The sequence below is a fragment of the Oncorhynchus tshawytscha genome, linkage group LG26, assembly GCF_018296145.1.
Source record: "Oncorhynchus tshawytscha isolate Ot180627B linkage group LG26, Otsh_v2.0, whole genome shotgun sequence".
In the NCBI taxonomy this organism is placed as follows: Eukaryota; Metazoa; Chordata; class Actinopteri; order Salmoniformes; family Salmonidae; genus Oncorhynchus; species Oncorhynchus tshawytscha.
Genome location: NC_056454.1, coordinates 39,930,525 through 39,949,277, shown reverse-complemented (window position 1 = coordinate 39,949,277; position 18,753 = coordinate 39,930,525). Strand labels below are relative to the sequence as shown.

At 45.8% G+C, this 18,753-nt stretch overlaps 1 protein-coding gene across 1 annotated transcript in view; it reads right to left on the bottom strand.

Annotated features, from left to right (window-relative positions):
- Positions 1–16,894, bottom strand: part of LOC112235314 (pleckstrin homology domain-containing family M member 3-like) — a 92,696-nt gene extending 75,802 nt beyond the window's left edge. Inside the window, exons 1-2 of the mRNA XM_042306774.1 lie at positions 16,545–16,894; positions 9,752–10,686 (exon numbers count right to left, since the gene is read on the bottom strand). Of these exons, the coding sequence (XP_042162708.1) occupies positions 9,752–10,235 (484 nt within the window). The 5' untranslated portion in view covers positions 10,236–10,686; positions 16,545–16,894. The remainder of the gene's footprint in view (positions 1–9,751; positions 10,687–16,544) is intronic.
- Positions 16,895–18,753: the final 1,859 nt, after the last annotated feature.

The window sequence follows — 18,753 nt, the reverse complement described above, 5'->3', positions numbered from 1 at the left end:
TCAGTTACACCAACTCTGTCAGGAGGAATGGGCCAAAATTCACCCAACTTATTGTGGGAAGCTTGTGGAAGGCTACCCGAAACGTTTGACCCAAGTTAGACAATTTAAAGGCAATGCTACCAAAAACGAATTGAGTGTATGTAAACTTCTGACCCACTGGGAATGTGATGAAAGAAATAAAAGCTGAAATAAATCACTCTACTATTATTCTGACATTTCACATTCTTAAAATAAAGTGGTGATCCTAATTGACATAAGACAGGGAATTTTTACTCGGATGAAATGTCAAGAATTGTGAAAAACTGAGTTTTAATGTATTTGGTTAAGGTGTATGTAAACTTCCGACTTCAACTGTACCTACAAATGTTTCTTTATTTTTACTATTTTCTACACTGTAGAATAATAGTGAAGACATCAAAACTATGAAATAACACATGACTGTTGGAAAAGCATTCCAGTTGGAGCTGGTTGAGAGAATGCCAAGAGTGTGCAACGATGTCATCAAGGCAAAGCGTGGCTACTTTGAAGAATCTCAATTTGTTTAACACTTTTTTGGTTAATACATTATTCCATAAGTGGTATTTCATAGTTTTGATGTCTTCACTACTATTCTACAAAGTAGAATAAATTGGAATGAGGTGTGTCCAAACTTTTGACTGGTACTGTATGTATGTATGTATATATATCATTTTTGGGGTATTTTTACCCTTTTCTCCCAATTTCAAATGCGATCTTATTTCATCGCTGCAGCTCCCCAACGGGCTCGGGAGAGGAGAAGGTTGAGTCATGCTTCCTCCGAAACATGACCCGCCAAACCGCGCTTCTTAACACCTGCCCTCTTAACCCGGAAGCCAGCTGCACCAGTGTGTCGGAGGAAACACCGTTCAACTGTCGACAGTAGTCAGCCTGCAGGCACCCGACCCGCCACAAGGAGTCGCTACAGAGCGATGAGCCAAGTAAAGTCCACCCCGGCCAAACTCTCCCCTAACCTGGATGACGCTGGGCCAATTGTGCACCGCCCTACGGAACTCCAGGTCATGGACGGTTGTGACACGGCCTGGGATCGAACCCGGGTCTGTAGTGACACTGACCTAGATATTCAGACCTGGACATTCAGGACCTGGACATGCTCTGGTAAACAACGTGTCAAAAGTGCCATCTACCAGAGCATGTCCAGATCCGAATGTCCAGGTCAGCGGGGCTAGCTGTAAAAGTGCTTCCTCAGAGGTCAGCAGGAAGAAACAGCATTGTTACTCAGAACGCTGTGCCCACACAGAGAATCAGGAGAATCTGACTCATCTGCAGCACACACTCTCGCTGCTCTTCCATTTCTTTCACACACTGCTTTCTTTATATTCCTCCTTTATTAATCTCATCTCTCAGCTTCCTGCTCAGTGGATATGGGTTTTGACTTGTGCTATTGGGTGCACATAGGGTGCAGACTGACTGGGGTGAGACTCCATCTACCTACCAGTGGCCCCGGAGCAGAGGGACCGGGGTGAGACTCCATCTACCTACCAGTGGCCCCGGAGCAGAGGGACCGGGGTGAGACTCCATCTACCTACCAGTGGCCCCGGAGCAGAGGGACCGGGGTGAGACTCCATCTACCTACCAGTGGCCCCGGAGCAGAGGGACCGGGGTGAGACTCCATCTACCTACCAGTGGCCCCGGGGCAGAGGGACCGGGGTGAGACTCCATCTACCTACCAGTGGCCCCGGAGCAGAGGGACCGGGGTGAGACTCCATCTACCTACCAGTGGCCCCGGAGCAGAGGGACCGGGGTGAGACTCCATCTACCTACCAGTGGCCCCGAAGCATTGCCCCATGAGACAGATAGGAGATGTTTACCTTATCTGTAACTCTCCAACTCATTCTAGGCCCAGAATATCATATCAGGGGAACACAACTCCAGGCCCAGTATATCAAGGGAGCAACTCTAGGCACAGAATATCATCTCAGGGGAACATCTCTAGGCCCAGAATATCATATAAAGGGAACACAACTCTAGGCCCAGAATATCAGGGGAACAACTCTAGGCCCAGAATATCATATCAAGGGAACAACTCTAGGCCCAGAATATAATATCAGGGGAACACAACTCTAGGCCTAGAATATCATATCAAGGGAACAACTCTAGGCCTTGAGGGTTACAAAGTATACTTGTGTTCATCCTTATCAGAAACCTAGTTACACTCGGGTTAACAGGTGTGTGTGTTGTCCTTGACCAATCAATGATAATAAGTGATAATCAATTGGCAGGGATTAAGACAGTTCATTTCAGTACATCCCTGTGCTAAGCTTTAGTGTCAAGGCCGCTACACACTTCACACAAACGCAGCGATGGAAAGTCCTTTTCACACATAGTTCTACGTACTTCTGTGTGGCTCAAATTTTGGAATGGGACTGTATACGACGCTCTGTTGCTCTGTTTACATGAAGTGTGTAGCAGCATTTACTGTTACCAACCACTGTTACTCCCCTTCAGGGGGCTGTCTGTCTCACCCAACCTCCTCCCTTCAACGCCATCAATCGAGGCCGATGGCAATTGAGGTTGTGGGCTAATTTGTCTATGTTTGTCAGGGTGACAGGAGCAGATGCCAAGAGCAAAGCCCAGGGCAGACGACCAGACGGCCGGACCGCTGTGCTTTGGCTTTCAGGAGCCACTCAGGCGACGGTGGGGGGTGCTAGGGGGCTCGCCTGTCCCCCTGGGCTTCAAAGGCTCCCGTGAGCATGTGGGTGCGGAGCAGGTCACTGTTCATTTCACGCTACAGAGGAAGCAAGGCACACGGACATGACTCAATTAGCAGTCTGCGCTTTGCTCTGCTTTGCTGGGCTTGGTCAACCAGCAGCAGTCTAGCCCTACAATGTCCTACACCTCCACTGAATTCAACTGCCTGTCCTGGCCTGTCCTGTCCTGGCCTGGCCTGTCCTGTCCTGGCCTGACCTGTCCTGACCTGTCCTGGCCTGTCCTGGCCACCTGATGCGGTAGCGTTGCTGAAACGTCACAGGGTCTTAACATTAACGTGATGTGAATGGTCTCTGGCCCAGAGGCAGGTGAGGAGAGGCCATCTTATGAACTCGTTGTTGGTGTCTGAGCCGTCACTTCATATTATACTCAACTTACAATGGTGCCTTGTCCCCTAGTGATAGCTTAATAGCTTCAGTAGATGAACTAGCCTAATAAGTTTTTTAAAACGCTTATAAAAACAAGGCTAAATGTGGTTAAATGGTCCCCTTCCCCCCTAGTTTCCTTTCCTTCCTGCTTTTTTAATAACGGAGATAAAGAAGGGTGGTGGTGTGTCCCAGGGTTCTCCACAAATCATTTTTTTTATTTTATTCTTTATTTGTTATCATATAAGGCTGTTAGAGATGTTAAACACCCCCTCCGGGACACCCCCCTCCAGCGTACTCAGCAGCACCACCTTGTTAAAAATAAATCCTGGGGAGAATCCTGTGTCCCATCCATCTTACTGCACAAAATCATTGACAGACAAGGTGTCACTGAGTTTCACACTTGCATGCTAAACTAAACTCTCTTTAGGGACTAATAAATATGTGGATGCAGTGGAAACTCGATTGGGATTCAGCCTCCGATTGGCTGTCGACACGCTCAGGGGAGTTTGGAGCAGAATTAGTGTGTCAGTGTGTGTCTGTTCAATTACACCTCCGCCATGTGTGGTGACATCATGCTCCGGTAACGCTGTGAGACATAAACAAGCTAACGTTACGCCACACAGCCTCGGGCCCAATTGCCTCAACCCTGCTGTCAAAACGCAGAACTAGGATATCAGTCCACCCAGAGATGTAATCCCACTAAAGGCGTCAGCATGCTTCAGTTCAGCTGGAGGCTAGCCCAACTCGGCAAGGTGAACCGAACGAGTGTGCTCGCATACTCCATTAAAAGACTTTTGCATGAAAAATGAGAAAAAAAGCAGCAATAGTACTGTTTGTCCATTTTGAGACGCCGTAGCCAGCTTCCTCAAAAGTCAGACATTTTTGCAGAGGAGAACTTAGTCGCAGAATTTTACATCTAAGTAAGATGTTTGGTGCAGTATTTCTCAATGAAAAATGTGGATGAAAACGAGTCGTCTCTCATTGAATGACAAAAAAAGACAATGGAAGAATCCCCACTCTTGACCAATCACCGACGAAGTGGAGTAGAGTTTGGCTCCGAAATTGCCTCTAGAAAACATTGTGTGCCCGAACAACCCTCATCGAAGTCCTAAATGAACAAAAACGTCACACAATGTCATCATAATATATGCACAAACTCTTCAGCCGGGAAGCAGCTACCTTTTACCGCCACTGACCTCGTTCGTCACCCACGTGGGTATAACCAATGAGGAGATAGCACGTGGGTATAACCAATGAGGAGATAGCACGTGGGTACCTGCTTCTATAAACCAATGAGGAGATGGGAGAGGCAGGACTTGCAGCGCGATCTGAGTCAGATATAGAAAGGAGTTCTATTTTAGCCCTTGGCATCGCAGACGCTCGTTGGCGTGCGTGAGCAGTGTGGGTGCAATAATTGAATAACATGGATTTCTACATTTATTTTGCAACGCTTCTGCGCAATATCCTGACCACACAGCACGCGTGTAGAAATCCATGTTATTCAATTATTGCACCCACACTGCTCGCGAGCGTCAGCATGAGTGAAGGGTGCTTTGTGCGAAATAGGAAGCCGATTCTGGATTTAATTTTGGATTGGAGATGCTTAACGTGAGTCTGGAAGGAGAGTTTACAGTCTAACCAGACATCTAGTTATTTGTAGTTGTCCACATATTCTAAGTCAGAACCATCCAGAGTAGTGATGCTGGACAGGGGGGCAGGTGCGGGCAGCGATTGGTTGAAGAGCATGCAATTAGTTTTACTTGCATTTAAGAGCAGTTGGAGGCCACGGAAGGGGAGTTGTATGGCATTGAACCTCGTCTGGAGGTTAGTTAACACAGTGTCCACAGAAGGGCCAGAAGTATACAGAATGGTGTGGATCAGAAAATCACCAGCAGCAAGAGCAGCATCGTTGATGTACACAGAGAAGAGAGTTGGCCCGAGAATTGAACCCTGTGGCACCCCCATAGAGACTGCCAGAGGTCCGGACAACAGGCCCTCCGATTTGACACACTGAACTCTGACAGAGGAGTAGTTGGTGATCCAGGCAAGGCAATCATTTGAGAAACCAAGGCTGTTGAGTCTGCCGATAAGAATATGGTGATTGACGGCTGCACAGTACTGTCTCTTATCGATGGCAGTTATGATATCGTTTAGGACTTTGAGCGTGGCTGAGGTGCACCCATGACCAACTCTGAAACCAGATTGCATAGCGGAGAAGGTACGGTGCGATTCGAAATGGTCGGTAATCTGTTAACTTGGCTTTCGAAGACCTTAGAAAGGCAGGGTAGGATAGATATAGGTCTGTAGCAGTTTGGGTCTAGGGTGTCTCCCCCTTTGAAGAGGGGGATGACCGCGACTGCTTTCCAATCTATGGGAATCTCAGACGATACAAAAGAGAGGTTGAACAGGCTAGTAATAGGGGTTGCAACAATTTCGGCAGATAAGGGTCCAGATTGTCTAGCCTGGCTGATTTGTAGGGGTCCAGATTTTGCAGCTCTTTCAGAACATCAACTGACTGGATTTGGAAGAAGGAGAAATGGGGAAGGCTTGGGCGGGTTGCTGCGGGGGGTGCAGGGATGTTGACCGGGGTAGGGGTAGCCAGGTGGAAAGTATGGCCAGCTGTAGAAAAATGCTTATTGACATTCTCAATTATAGTGTATTTATCGGTGGTGACAGTGTTTCCTAGCCTCAGTGCAGTGGGCAGCTGGGAGGAGGTGCTCTTATTCTCCATGGACTTTACAGTGTCCCAGAACTTTTTTGAGTTTGTGCTACAGGATGCAAATTTCTGCTTGAAAAAGCTAGCCTTAGCTTTCCTAACTGCTTGTATATATTGGTTCCTAACTTCCCTGAAAAGTTGCATATCACGAGGGCTATTCGATGCTAATGCAGAACGCCACAGGATGTTTTTGTGCTGGTCAAGGGCAGTCAGGTCTGGAGAGAACCAAGGGTTACATTTTTGTAATGGGGCATGCTTATTTAAGATGGTGAGGAAGGCACTTTTGAAGAATAACCAGGCATCATCTACTGACTGGATGAGGTCAAAATCCTTTCAGGATACCCGGGCCAGGTCGATTAGAAAGGCCTGCTCGCTGAAGTGTGTCGTGATCGCGTTTGGTGTAGGGGGACAAAATAAATGTATGCACGTGTAAGGTTTAAACAGTTCTGTGTAAGGCTTAAACAGGGACGTGACGATAAACACTGTAGCAGGGGCCAGGGTGTAATTTGGGGGGAGGTTTGTACCGGGAATAGGGAGAACTGGTTAGGTCAGCTCACTTAGCTAAACCTGCCAAAGACATAAAGGGCAGATAGGGACTGCTCTAGCAATTATCTTACTGTACTGACTGACTGCCACACCCAGACAGACCAACGACTGGGACAGCCAATCATAACAACAAGTGCCATTTTAGAACTTTGGCCTTTAAAGAAGCAGATGTTGGACCCCCTGGTGATTCCTGGACACCATGACAGACAGACCCAAAGAGGTCAGGAATAAAGTAAACATCCCTAACAGAGTTAGTTAACATAGAGTTAGTTAACTAGTTAACTAACTCTATGTTAACTAACTCTGTTAGGGATGTTTACTTTATTCCTGACCTCTCATAGTGTTAGTTAACATAGAGTTAGTTAACATAGTTAGTTAACATAGAGTTAGTTAACATAGAGTTATAACATAGTTAGTTAACATAGAGTTATAACATAGTTAGTTAACATAGTTTAAAAAAAATATATTTCACCTTTATTTAACCAGGTAGGCTAGTTGAGAACACCTTTATTTAACCAGGTAGGCTAGTTGAGAACACCTTTATTTAACCAGGTAGGCTAGTTGAGAACACCTTTATTTAACCAGGTAGGCTAGTTGAGAACACCTTTATTTAACCAGGTAGGCCAGTTGAGAACACCTTTATTTAACCAGGTAGGCTAGTTGAGAACACCTTTATTTAACCAGGTAGGCTAGTTGAGAACACCTTTATTTAACCAGGTAGGCTAGTTGAGAACACCTTTATTTAACCAGGTAGGCTAGTTGAGAACACCTTTATTTAACCAGGTAGGCTAGTTGAGAACACCTTTATTTAACCAGGTAGGCTAGTTGAGAACAAGTTCTCATTTACAACTGCGACCTGGCCAAGATAAAGCATAGCAGTGTGAACAGACAACACAGAGTTACACATGGAGTAAACAATTAACAAGTCAATAACACAGTAGAGAAAAAGAAAAAAAAGAGTCTATATACATTGTGTGCAAAAGGCATGAGGAGGTAGGCGAATAATTACAATTTAGCAGATTAACACTGGAGTGATAAATGATCAGATGGTCATGTGCAGGTAGAGATACTGGTGTGCAAAAGAGCAGAAAAATAAATAAATAAAAACAGTATGGGGATGAGGTAGGTAAAAATGGATGGGCTATTTACCGATAGACTATGTACAGCTGCATAGCATTAACATAGTTAGTTAACAGAGTTAGTTAACATAGTTATAACATAGTTAGTTAACATAGTTTGTTAACTAACTATGTTATAACTATTAACTGAGTTAGTTAACATAGTTATAACATAGTTAGTTAAGATAGTTAGTTAATAGTTATAACATAGTTAGTTAACAGAGTTAGTTAATTGTTATAACATAGTTAGTTAACACAGTATTGCTACTTGGACATCATCATCTGCACATCTATCACTTCAGTGTTAATTTGCTAAATTGTAATTAATTCAATACTATGGCATATTTATTGCCTTACCTCCTCACTCAATTTGCACACACTGTATACAGATTTATCTATTGTGTTATTGACTGTACGTTTGTTTATCCCATGTGTAACTCTGTTGTTTTTGCCCCACTGCTTTGCTTTATCTTGGCCAGGTCGCAGTTGTGAATGAGAACTTGTTCTCAACTGACCTACCTGGTTAAATAAAGTTGATATAAAATAAATAAAATATTTCTCAACTGGCCTACCTAGTTAAATAATGGTGAATTTAAAAAATAATAACTATGTGAAGATACATATATTAAGTGTTGTATTTAATTCTGTGGCGTCCCTAATTAAATCAAAAGCCAAAATAACAGAGATTCATTAGATGAATGAACCAAAGGAAAGACCATTTAACAGCTAATAAAGCTAGGCTATACATTCAAATCCCTGAGGTACATGTCTGGTCTAATGTATTCAGAGGACAATATAAAACCTTACAGAGTAGAGTGGTAAATGATGTAAAACCTCTACAGCACTAGAACACTGACAGCTGAAGGCTCAGTGACGCCTGCCTCGCTCTCTCGCATGCCCAAATCAACTGATCCATCAACATTAGTGGGTCTGTTGCTGAGGAAATCAGTAAGTGTCACCCCACGGGGACTCAGCAGCAGTGTGTGGGCAGGGCTCGTTATGGGGGAACAGCTACCAGTGAGACAGAGTGAAAGCATTCTTGCATGCCAGTAGCTACAAAGCCTCCTTTCCCTGTTGCATCCAATGTGAAAACATGAACTGCAGTGGAACCCCATGTTATTCAAGGTAGTGGGGATGTCATGGTTCTCTCTCTTAGCAATTAAACAGATATGCTGAGGTTTGTCCTAAGAAGAGATGGGCCGTAGCCTAGGCCTACCTACACACTACACACCTCATGGAAATATGTTACAGGGCACGAGAGGATACAATTAGGCTACAGTGTATGAAAGCATTGCCAACCGTAATGACTGGCAAAGAGCAGTATGTATTCTGATGCAAAGTGCTGTTGAATGCAGCCCATGCTTTTACTGTCCTCTTGTGTAGCCCAACTATCCATCCCTCCTCCCTGCCCAGAGCCAACTAAGGCCTTTTCAGCCATATGCTAATCCTTCCTAATACGAGGGATAATTGGGCCACTCTCTTTCTCCTTATTTGGGTCTGTTTGGTGACAGAATGACATACTATTATGGTCTTTGGTGAAAATCTTCACAATCACATCCCTAAACAAACACAAACAGGCAGACTAAACAATGCGTCAGGGAGGTTGGTATTATTCACCACATCCTGGTCACTGCAGTGGAAACTCAGTTCCATCCGAATAAAATGCTGGCTGCTGTAGTACAGACAAGGCCCAATTGTTTTCTGTAGGACACTGAAATCATCTTCATAACGTGGAAGTGGAAGCTAGTCCCAGGCTTAATCTAGTCTCTGACACAGAGGACAAGTGTCATGATAACATAAGTACTAAAACTGGGCGATAAATTACCTGAGTTGATGTGATAACTATAAATAGAACTATATGGTTTATAACAATGTGAACCACAGTTTGTGTTTAATTATCCTTTAAACTACTACAACTAGTTTGATGGTTGTAGCCATCAATTGTCCCATTTAACAATCACCCATATTAGCACACTTACTTCATTTCTAACTTTACATTTCTCTAGTATAGGCTACTTATCGTAATAAACAATATCAGTAAAATGCGATAAGTGATCGGTGTGGTCGGCGTCCATCACATTCGGTTTATCATCCCAGCTCTAAAGCACATGTCATGACAGCCTATTTAGCAAACATTTTGAAGATTTGTTTGAAGCTCATAGACACTGACATTGATGTGAGTTTCAACCAAATGTAAATAGGCAGTATGTCCTTATCAGCTAACCAAAGAAGGACACACTCTCTCCTTCCTGCCTTACCTTCTTCTCTATGGTCGTGGAGAGCCATGTTCTTCAGCGTATTCTTGTCCACAGCAGGCAGGCCGTTAGCATTGTCCATGTAGGACGGCCGGTAATTAACATCAGACCGTGAGCGATTGTGGCCTTTGTTAAAGGCGGCGTTAGAGGAGGTGTTGTTGGTGTCCTTGGTGTGGGCGGCCAGGTCATTAGTGGAACGAGCACGGCTCCTTTTCCCCTGCCTCAGAGCCAGCACGCTGAAGGCCGAGGGCTGGTCAGCCCAGGCCACGTTACGCGGGGATACCTCGGTCCCCTGCTCCCCAGCCAGCAGGCCCCACACCCCGCTAGAGCTCAGCTTCCCCAAGGCTACAGACATCTCCTGCAGCTTGGGGTGGTGCTGCCTGGGCTGCCGGACCCCCTCCCCTCCCTGGCCTCCACCTCCGTCCAGGCAGTGTAGGAAGTCCTCGGTGGCCTCCAGGGCAGGGCTAATGTCCTCTACCTCCTCCATGGTGCTCCTCGGTTTGGCCCCGTGTGGTGGCTGTTAGGGGTGGTGGTACTCTATGGGCTGGGTGGTTCTCTGGGCAGGGGACGATCCAAGCGGCTCTGGACCTCGCAGCTGAAGCATCTGCAGTCTGAGCCCCAGAGGGAAGCCGTGTTCCTCGAGGGTAGGAGGCTTCTTCCAGGAAAACAATTCCTCGTTAACACTGCTCTGTTAATCAACTAGCTAGAGGCGGACACTCTTATTGAGTTTATGATAGCTCTGGCCTTTGCCAGAAATTCTTATGACACAGTTTTGGGGTGGCACTGCTTTTCTTACACAGGCTGATGGCTCTCTCTCTGTGTGTGTGTGAGTCAGCTCTCACATGAATCCACATGAGGATGTGTGTAACAAAGAAGAATGCTCCTCCTCCACATTGGATGATGATGATGCCATCAAAAGGGCACAATGTGAGGCTTCACTGTGTCATGGGACAGAAAAGTGAACAGAAAAAGGACACATGTCAGGGTTGATTATCAGAATGTAAGGAAACACTGAACAGGGTGAAGATCAGATATGTTTAGCAATGAACAAGGCTTAGCAAGCATAACATTTCCTGATCTCATCAAACAACATAGGCATTATCCAGTTGACAGATAACAGTTTACAAACACTATTGTAAATCAAAGACAATTACCTACAATCAATCAGCTACCCTCAACCATCGGATGCTCCCTCGGCTGTTCGGATCAACCCGGGTAGAGGGAATAAATGGAATAGCCTAGCCTAACACACAGGGCGTATGGGGCGTATGCCTTATGGCTAACGAGACATGGTGTGATGAAAGAAACATACAGGAACTCAAATCCTTCTGTTCACCTGATTTAGAATTCCTCACAATCAAATGTAGACCGCATTATCTACCAAGAGAATTCTCTTCGATTATAATCACAGCCGTATATATCCCCCCCAAGCAGACACATCGATGGCTCTGAACAAACTTTATTTGACTCTTTGCAAACTGGAATCCATTTATCCGGAGGCTGCATTCATTGTAGCTGGGGATTTTAACAAGGCTAATCTGAAAACAAGACTCCCTAAATTTTATCAGCATATCGATTGCGCAACAAGGGGTGGAAAAACCTTGGATCATTGTTACTCCAACTTCCGCGACGCATATAAGGCCCTGCCCCGCCCTCCTTTCGGAAAAGCTGACCACGACTCCATTTTGTTGATCCCTGCCTACAGACAGAAACTAAAACAAGAGGCTCCCACGCTGAGGTCTGTCCAACGCTGGTCCGACCAAGCTGACTCCACACTCCAAGACTGCTTCCATCACGTGGACTGGGATATGTTTCGTATTGCGTCAGATAACAATATTGACGAATATGCTGATTCGGTGTGCGAGTTCATTAGAACGTGCGTTGAAGATGTCGTTCCCATAGCAACGATTAAAACATTCCCTAACCAGAAACCGTGGATTGATGGCAGCATTCGCGTGAAACTGAAAGTGCGAACCACTGCTTTTAATCAGGGCAAGGTGACTGGTAACATGACCGAATACAAACAGTGCAGCTATTCCCTCCGCAAGGCTATCAAACAAGCTAAGCGTCAGTACAGAGACAAAGTAGAATCTCAATTCAACGGCTCAGACACAAGAGGCATGTGGCAGGGTCTACAGTCAATCACGGACTACAAGAAGAAATCCAGCCCAGTCACGGACCAGGATGTCTTGCTCCCAGGCAGACTAAATAACTTTTTGCCCGCTTTGAGGACAATACAGTGCCACTGACACGGCCTGCAACGAAAACATGCGGACTCTCCTTCACTGCAGCCGAGGTGAGTAAGACATTTAAACGTGTTAACCCTCGCAAGGCTGCAGGCCCAGACGGCATCCCCAGCCGCGCCCTCAGAGCATGCGCAGACCAGCTGGCCGGTGTGTTTCCGGACATATTCAATCAATCCCTATACCAGTCTGCTGTTCCCACATGCTTCAAGAGGGCCACCATTGTTCCTGTTCCCAAGAAAGCTAAGGTAACTGAGCTAAACGACTACCGCCCCGTAGCACTCACTTCTGTCATCATGAAGTGCTTTGAGAGACTAGTCAAGGACCATATCACCTCCACCCTACCTGACACCCTAGACCCACTCCAATTTGCTTACCGCCCAAATAGGTCCACAGACGATGGAATCTCAACCACACTGCACACTGCCCTAACCCATCTGGACAAAAGGAATACATATGTGAGAATGCTGTTCATCGACTACAGCTCGGCTTTCAACACCATAGTACCCTCCAAGCTCGTCATCAAGCTCGAGACCCTGGGTCTCGACCCCGCCCTGTGCAACTGGGTACTGGACTTCCTGACGGGCCGCCCCCAGGTGGTGAGGGTAGGCAACAACATCTCCACCCTGCTGATCCTCAACACTGGGGCCCCACAAGGGTGCGTTCTGAGCCCTCTCCTGTACTCCCTGTTCACCCACGACTGCGTGGCCACGCACGCCTCCAACTCAATCATCAAGTTTGCGGACAACACAACAGTGGTAGGCTTGATTACCAACAACGACGAGACGGCCTACAGGGAGGAGGTGAGGGCCCTCGGAGTGTGGTGTCAGGAAAATAACCTCACACTCAACGTCAACAAAACTAAGGAGATGATTGTGGACTTCAGGAAACAGCAGAGGGAACACCCCCCTATCCACATCGATGGAACAGTAGTGGAGAGGGTAGCAAGTTAAGTTCCTCGGCATACACATCACAGACAAACTGAATTGGTCCACTCACACAGACAGCATCGTGAAGAAGGCACAGCAGCGCCTCTTCAACCTCAGGAGGCTGAAGAAATTTGGCTTGTCACCAAAAGCACTCACAAACTTCTACAGATGCACAATCGAGAGCATCCTGGCGGGCTGTATCACCGCCTGGTACGGCAACTGCTCCGCCCACAACCGTAAGGCTCTCCAGAGGGTAGTGAGGTCTGCACAACGCATCACCGGGGGCAAACTACCTGCCCTCCAGGACACCTACACCACCCGATGTTACAGGAAGGCCATAAAGATCATCAAGGACATCAACCACCCGAGCCACTGCCTGTTCACCCCGCTATCATCCAGAAGGCGAGGTCAGTACAGGTGCATCAAAGCTGGGACCGAGAGACTGAAAAACAGCTTCTATCTCAAGGCCATCAGACTGTTAAACAGCCACCACTAACATTGAGTGGCTGCTGCCAACACACTGACACTGACTCAACTCCAGCCACTTTAATAATGGGAATTGATGGGAAATGATGTAAATATATCACTAGCCACTTTAAACAATGCTACCTTTTATAATGTTACTTACCCTACATTATTCATCTCATATGCATACGTATATACTGTACTCTATATCATCAACTGCATCCTTATGTAATACATGTATCACTAGCCACTTTAACTATGCCACTTTGTTTACATACTCATCTCATATGTATATACTGTACTCGATACCATCTACTGTATCTTGCCTATGCTGCTCTGTACCATCACTCATTCATATATCCTTATGTACATATTCTTTATCCCCTTACATTGTGTATAAGACAGTAGTTTTGGAATTGTTAGTTAGATTACTTGTTGGTTATTACTGCATTGTCGGAACTAGAAGCACAAGCATTTCCCTACACTCGCATTAACATCTGCTAACCATGTGTTTGTGACAAATAAAATTGGATTTGATTTGATTTAGACAGCTAACCTGTGCCTCAGGCTTGGATCAACCCGGGTAGAGGGAGTAAATGGAATAGCCTAGCCTAACACACAGACAGCTAACCTGTGCCTCAGGCTTGGACCAACCTGGTTGGGGCGGGGTTCCCTTCCTTCTGGCCAGACAGTTTAGCCTCTCACTTCCAGGGTTTGTTGCAATTTTTCTCTTCCTCATCCCTCGCTACCTCTCTCTCTCTCTCTCTGTCACTGACAGGCCCATTGCTCCCTCCCAGCTCTTTCACTTTCTTCCAGACATGAATTATTTAGAGGACATCACCACTAGCCTATCCCTGGATGGCATACAGGCAGCACTTCACTGGGAAAGGGGGGTGAGGAGAGGAGAGGGGGTGTGGAGAGGAGAGGGGGTGAGGAGAAGAGAGGAGAGGGGGTGAGGGAGAGAGAGGGGGTGAGGAAAGGAGAGGGGGTGAGGAGAGGAGAGGGGGTGAGGAGAGGAGAGGGGGTGAGAAAAGGAGAGGGGGTGAGGAGAGGAGGTGAGGAGAGGAGAGGGAGGTGGGGAGAGGGGCTGAGGTAAGGGCTGGGCGATATAACAAATTAATGTTTTAGCACAATGTTCCAAATGCCTGTAGCACAACAATCAAGTTTAATTTCAAATGTGATTATGTCTGCTTGTTTTCATATCTTTTTGGTCTCGTCTCCTTCGCTCCTTCTGTGCTGTGCACCTTCCCATTTACACACACACACACACACACACACCAAGCCACGCCTCCTGCCACTCACAACAAAGATGAGAGATCACTTCTTCCTCTCTGACAAGCGGTTTCAACTCGCTATATTCCTTTGAGGTTTGGTCGAAGAGAATCTGACATATGGTCAGGTAGTGTATATTATGCGGAATGAGGTGGAGCGAGGGGTGAGGTGGAGGGAGGGGTGAGGTGGAGGGAGGGGTGTGGTGAGGAGGTGGAGGTGGAGAGAGGGGTGAGGTGGAGGGAGGGGTGAGGTGGAGGGAGGGGTGTGGTGAGGAGGTGGAGGTGGAGAGAGGGATGAGGTGGAGGGAGGGATGAGGTGGAGGGAGGGGTGAGGTGGAGGGAGGGGTGAGGTGGAGGGAGGGGTGAGGTGGAGGGAGGGAGGGAGGGAGGGGTGAGGTGGAGAGAGGGGTGAGGTGGAGGGATCAAGGAGGGCAGCCAGGCCAGATGAGGCTGTGCTTAGGAATGTTGTCGTCGTGACAACAAGCCCCTGGGGGAGCCCTGGGCAGGGTGTAACTCTGCAACTCCATGTACAACTCCAGGTACAGTAGCTACAGGGATCTGTCTCATCAATGAGTTCACTGCATCCAATGAAACATTGCCATCATGGCTATGTTCATAGCAAATTATCATCTCACAGACAATCATCCTGCACTAACGAGAACGACCAGCTCAAAACTAGAAAAACATATTCAACTATCCCCAAGAGCACGTGTAAAAAAAAATATAAAAATAAACACATCCTGGTGACCTAGTGCATGACTGTCTGAGCGACCTAGGGCATGACTGTCTGAGCGACCTAGTGCATGACTGTCTGAGCGACCTAGTGCATGACTGTCTGAGCGACCTAGTGCATGACTGTCTGAGCGACCTAGTGCATGACTGTCTGAGCGACCTAAAATCAAATCAAATCAAATTTTATTTGTCACATACACATGGTTAGCAGATGTTAATGCGAGTGTAGCGAAATGCTTGTGCTTCTAGTTCCGACAATGCATGACTGTCTGAGTGACCTAGGGCATGACTGTCTGAGTGACCTAGTGCATGACTGTCTGAGCGACCTAGTGCATGACTGTCTGAGCGACCTAGTGCATGACTGTCTGAGTGACCTAGTGCATGACTGTCTGAGGCAAGCAGCACCACCAGCAGCAAGGAGCAGCAGTCACGACTGTGTGTCCTCACCTTACCCAGCAGACTGGCAGGTGTGACACAGAAGCACACTGTCTCTCCTCACTGACGGTCTATTTATAGCCCTCTCACACAGCAGGCATCATATCTTCCCTCATTGCAGTAGCTAGGGCAGGTGTGTGTGTGCATGTAGTCTACACATCTGTATATTATCTATTAATTTGACATGAATGGGATAACTAACTCTGGTGTAGTTAACAATTCATTGATCAACACAAGGGGACAGCGCTGTCAAGACAGGTGCCTTGCGCGTATAACTTCTGACAACAGTGCAGCATGTAACGCAATCAATGCAGCTATCCTAGCAAGCTAGTAAGTTATCGTTTTACATATACACCCAGACCAGCTACATCCTAGTTCAGTGGTTCACTAACATAGTTAGCTAGCTAGTTCCAAGCTAACACCGAATATCGGTTCACTTCTAACATTCGTCGTTGACATAATACTTAGTAAAGCTTGCCTACCAAGCTAGCGAGATAAACGGCTCCGTTAGCTAGCAGGTGCCGAGTGTCCATCATCTAGTTAGCAACGTCAACTAGCCTCCCATCCTTGAGCAATGTCATTTCCATTCTAGCGGTAAAAACCATCTAGCTACACGCGCAAATATGTATCTATATTTGTTAATATCATTGTTCGGGAAAAAAAATATGCTAAATAACCACAAACTCGGTGTCGAAAGAATAATTAATAAGTCTCGACTCACCTGATTCTGTTTACAAATATATCATTTTCTGGTCCGTCAGAGGAAACGTTCACCGGATAGAACTGATAGTTCCTTCGTTAAATGTTCCGTCTCTTGCAACTTGTGTGAGTTGGCCATGCATTCTGGAGAAAGGGTGTCCTGATTCTCAACCATTCATTTTCCCCAGATCAGTTCAGAGAAATTACTGTAGAGAGTTGTAAAATTCTGCAATAACATGGGATTTATGATTGATTCCATAAGTAATAATACAATAGTATGGCACTACTAACATGATAATTCTGGTGTAATTATAATCTCAACATGGATGGAAACAACATGGAACTGACAAGGTACAAATCTGTCGTTCTGCCCCTGAACAGGCAGTTAACCCACTGTTCCCAGGCCGTCATTGAAAATAAGAATTTGCTCTTAACTGACTTGCCTAGTTAAATAAAGGTAAAATTAAATAAATAAATAAAAAATGATTACACAAGTGTGTGTAGCAATAATAATGAAGGAACTTTTGATGAGTTGACAAACCTTTCAGTTACTACATCTGTACCTAATTTATTCTACATCCCTATGTCTCATTGTCCCCATGTGTTTTGCACGAAAATAACATAGGTTTTTTGTAACTGAACATTTAAAGTCCTTTTAAATGACTCCAACCCTGTTCCATACCCATTCCCCAACATCACACAAATTAACCTACAGTTGCGGCAAAACCAATATAATACTAATTTAATGACGAAGGCAGGTGACAGCAGCAGGGACCACATATCAAACTGAAAATCCTCCAACAAAGGTCATAACGACATTTCTCTAATGACGAATCTGAGTGGAGGGGTGGAGGAAAGGGGGTGAGCAGGGAGAGAACGGAGCATATTTTTTGCCTAATGGGGCAAAGCTAGCGGTGCTTGAAGCTACCCAGCGTCCATTGTGCTGACCCTACAGAAAGAGAAACATTGGTCTCTTTCAGGCCAGAGAGAGAAACACAGTAATTATCGTGGGCTCTCTCGGCTAAACATGCAACCACCCCTCCTTCGGTCCCTCAGAGCCCCCCTGTACCCTTTCTATGTGCTTATTGTCTAGGCTCGTTTAAAAAAGTCCTTCTCTAATGAAGGAGGAGGGGGCCCTGCCCGGGCTAATGGGCTCAAATATGTTCCTCTCCGGAGCATTGTTGTGGGATAATGGCTCTATGAGCCCCAGCTGTAAACTTGCAGACGCCATATTGTGTATGACCTACATAGAGCTGCATGTGAACTCTTGCTAAATGCTATTTGTCCCAGAAAACTCTCCTCTCTTTTATTTTGTTCTGAGAGGAGAGTCAATTATGGCAGTCAGCAATTGGGCCTAGCTGCCTTTGGTAGAGATGCAGGAGGAAGCAGAGAGGGACTTATAGTTGGATACGTCTTACAGCTGTAATACTGTAATGTATAAATGCCTTCTCAAATGGGATGTACAAATAAATAGAGAAATATAGTATGATAACCTCAAGGACACCAGGGCATTTAACACAATTATATAACATGTAGCACAAACACTACCTAACATTGAATGGTATTTGTTGCTTCATTCGGATACTCAAAATAAATGTTCATTTTCGAAATAAAGTAGAAATGCTCATTTGTCCCATATTGATTACATATATTTGTGGAGTACAATGTCCTGGTCAGTGACGTTGTAATATTATTTGTCATCTTGCTCCAGGAAAGACACAACAAACCTTTAAATCTAAGTGGATACGAGATTGACATTGCAAATAAGGTACTGTCAACGTTAAGAACAAAACCATGTCTATCCATATCCTCTCTAATGTTTTTTACATCTAACAGCACTCTCTCCCTCTCTCGTTCCTTGACCTACGAACTCCACTCTCCCTCCCTCTATTTGTCGTTTCTCTCTGTCTATCTCTCCCATCCATCTACCCCTTTATTTTGATTATATCCTCCTGTACTGATGACTAAATTATGATTGGGTTTAAGGATGGCTTTCATCTGGCCAGTGTTGTTCTGCTCTCTCCCTCTCCAACACAAAGGGCCCACTACCTCTGCTCTGCTCCCCGCTTTTGAAGAGTAGAGTGGCTGTTGGGTCCCCATGGAAACTGCAGCAAGGAGGCCTCTTATGTCCTACCTACTGGAGCAAGGTGTTCTCATATCAGAACAGAGACAAAGTTTAAAGACAGACAGACAAAGAAAGAAAAACACAGCTCTTATCTTAGAAATCTTTG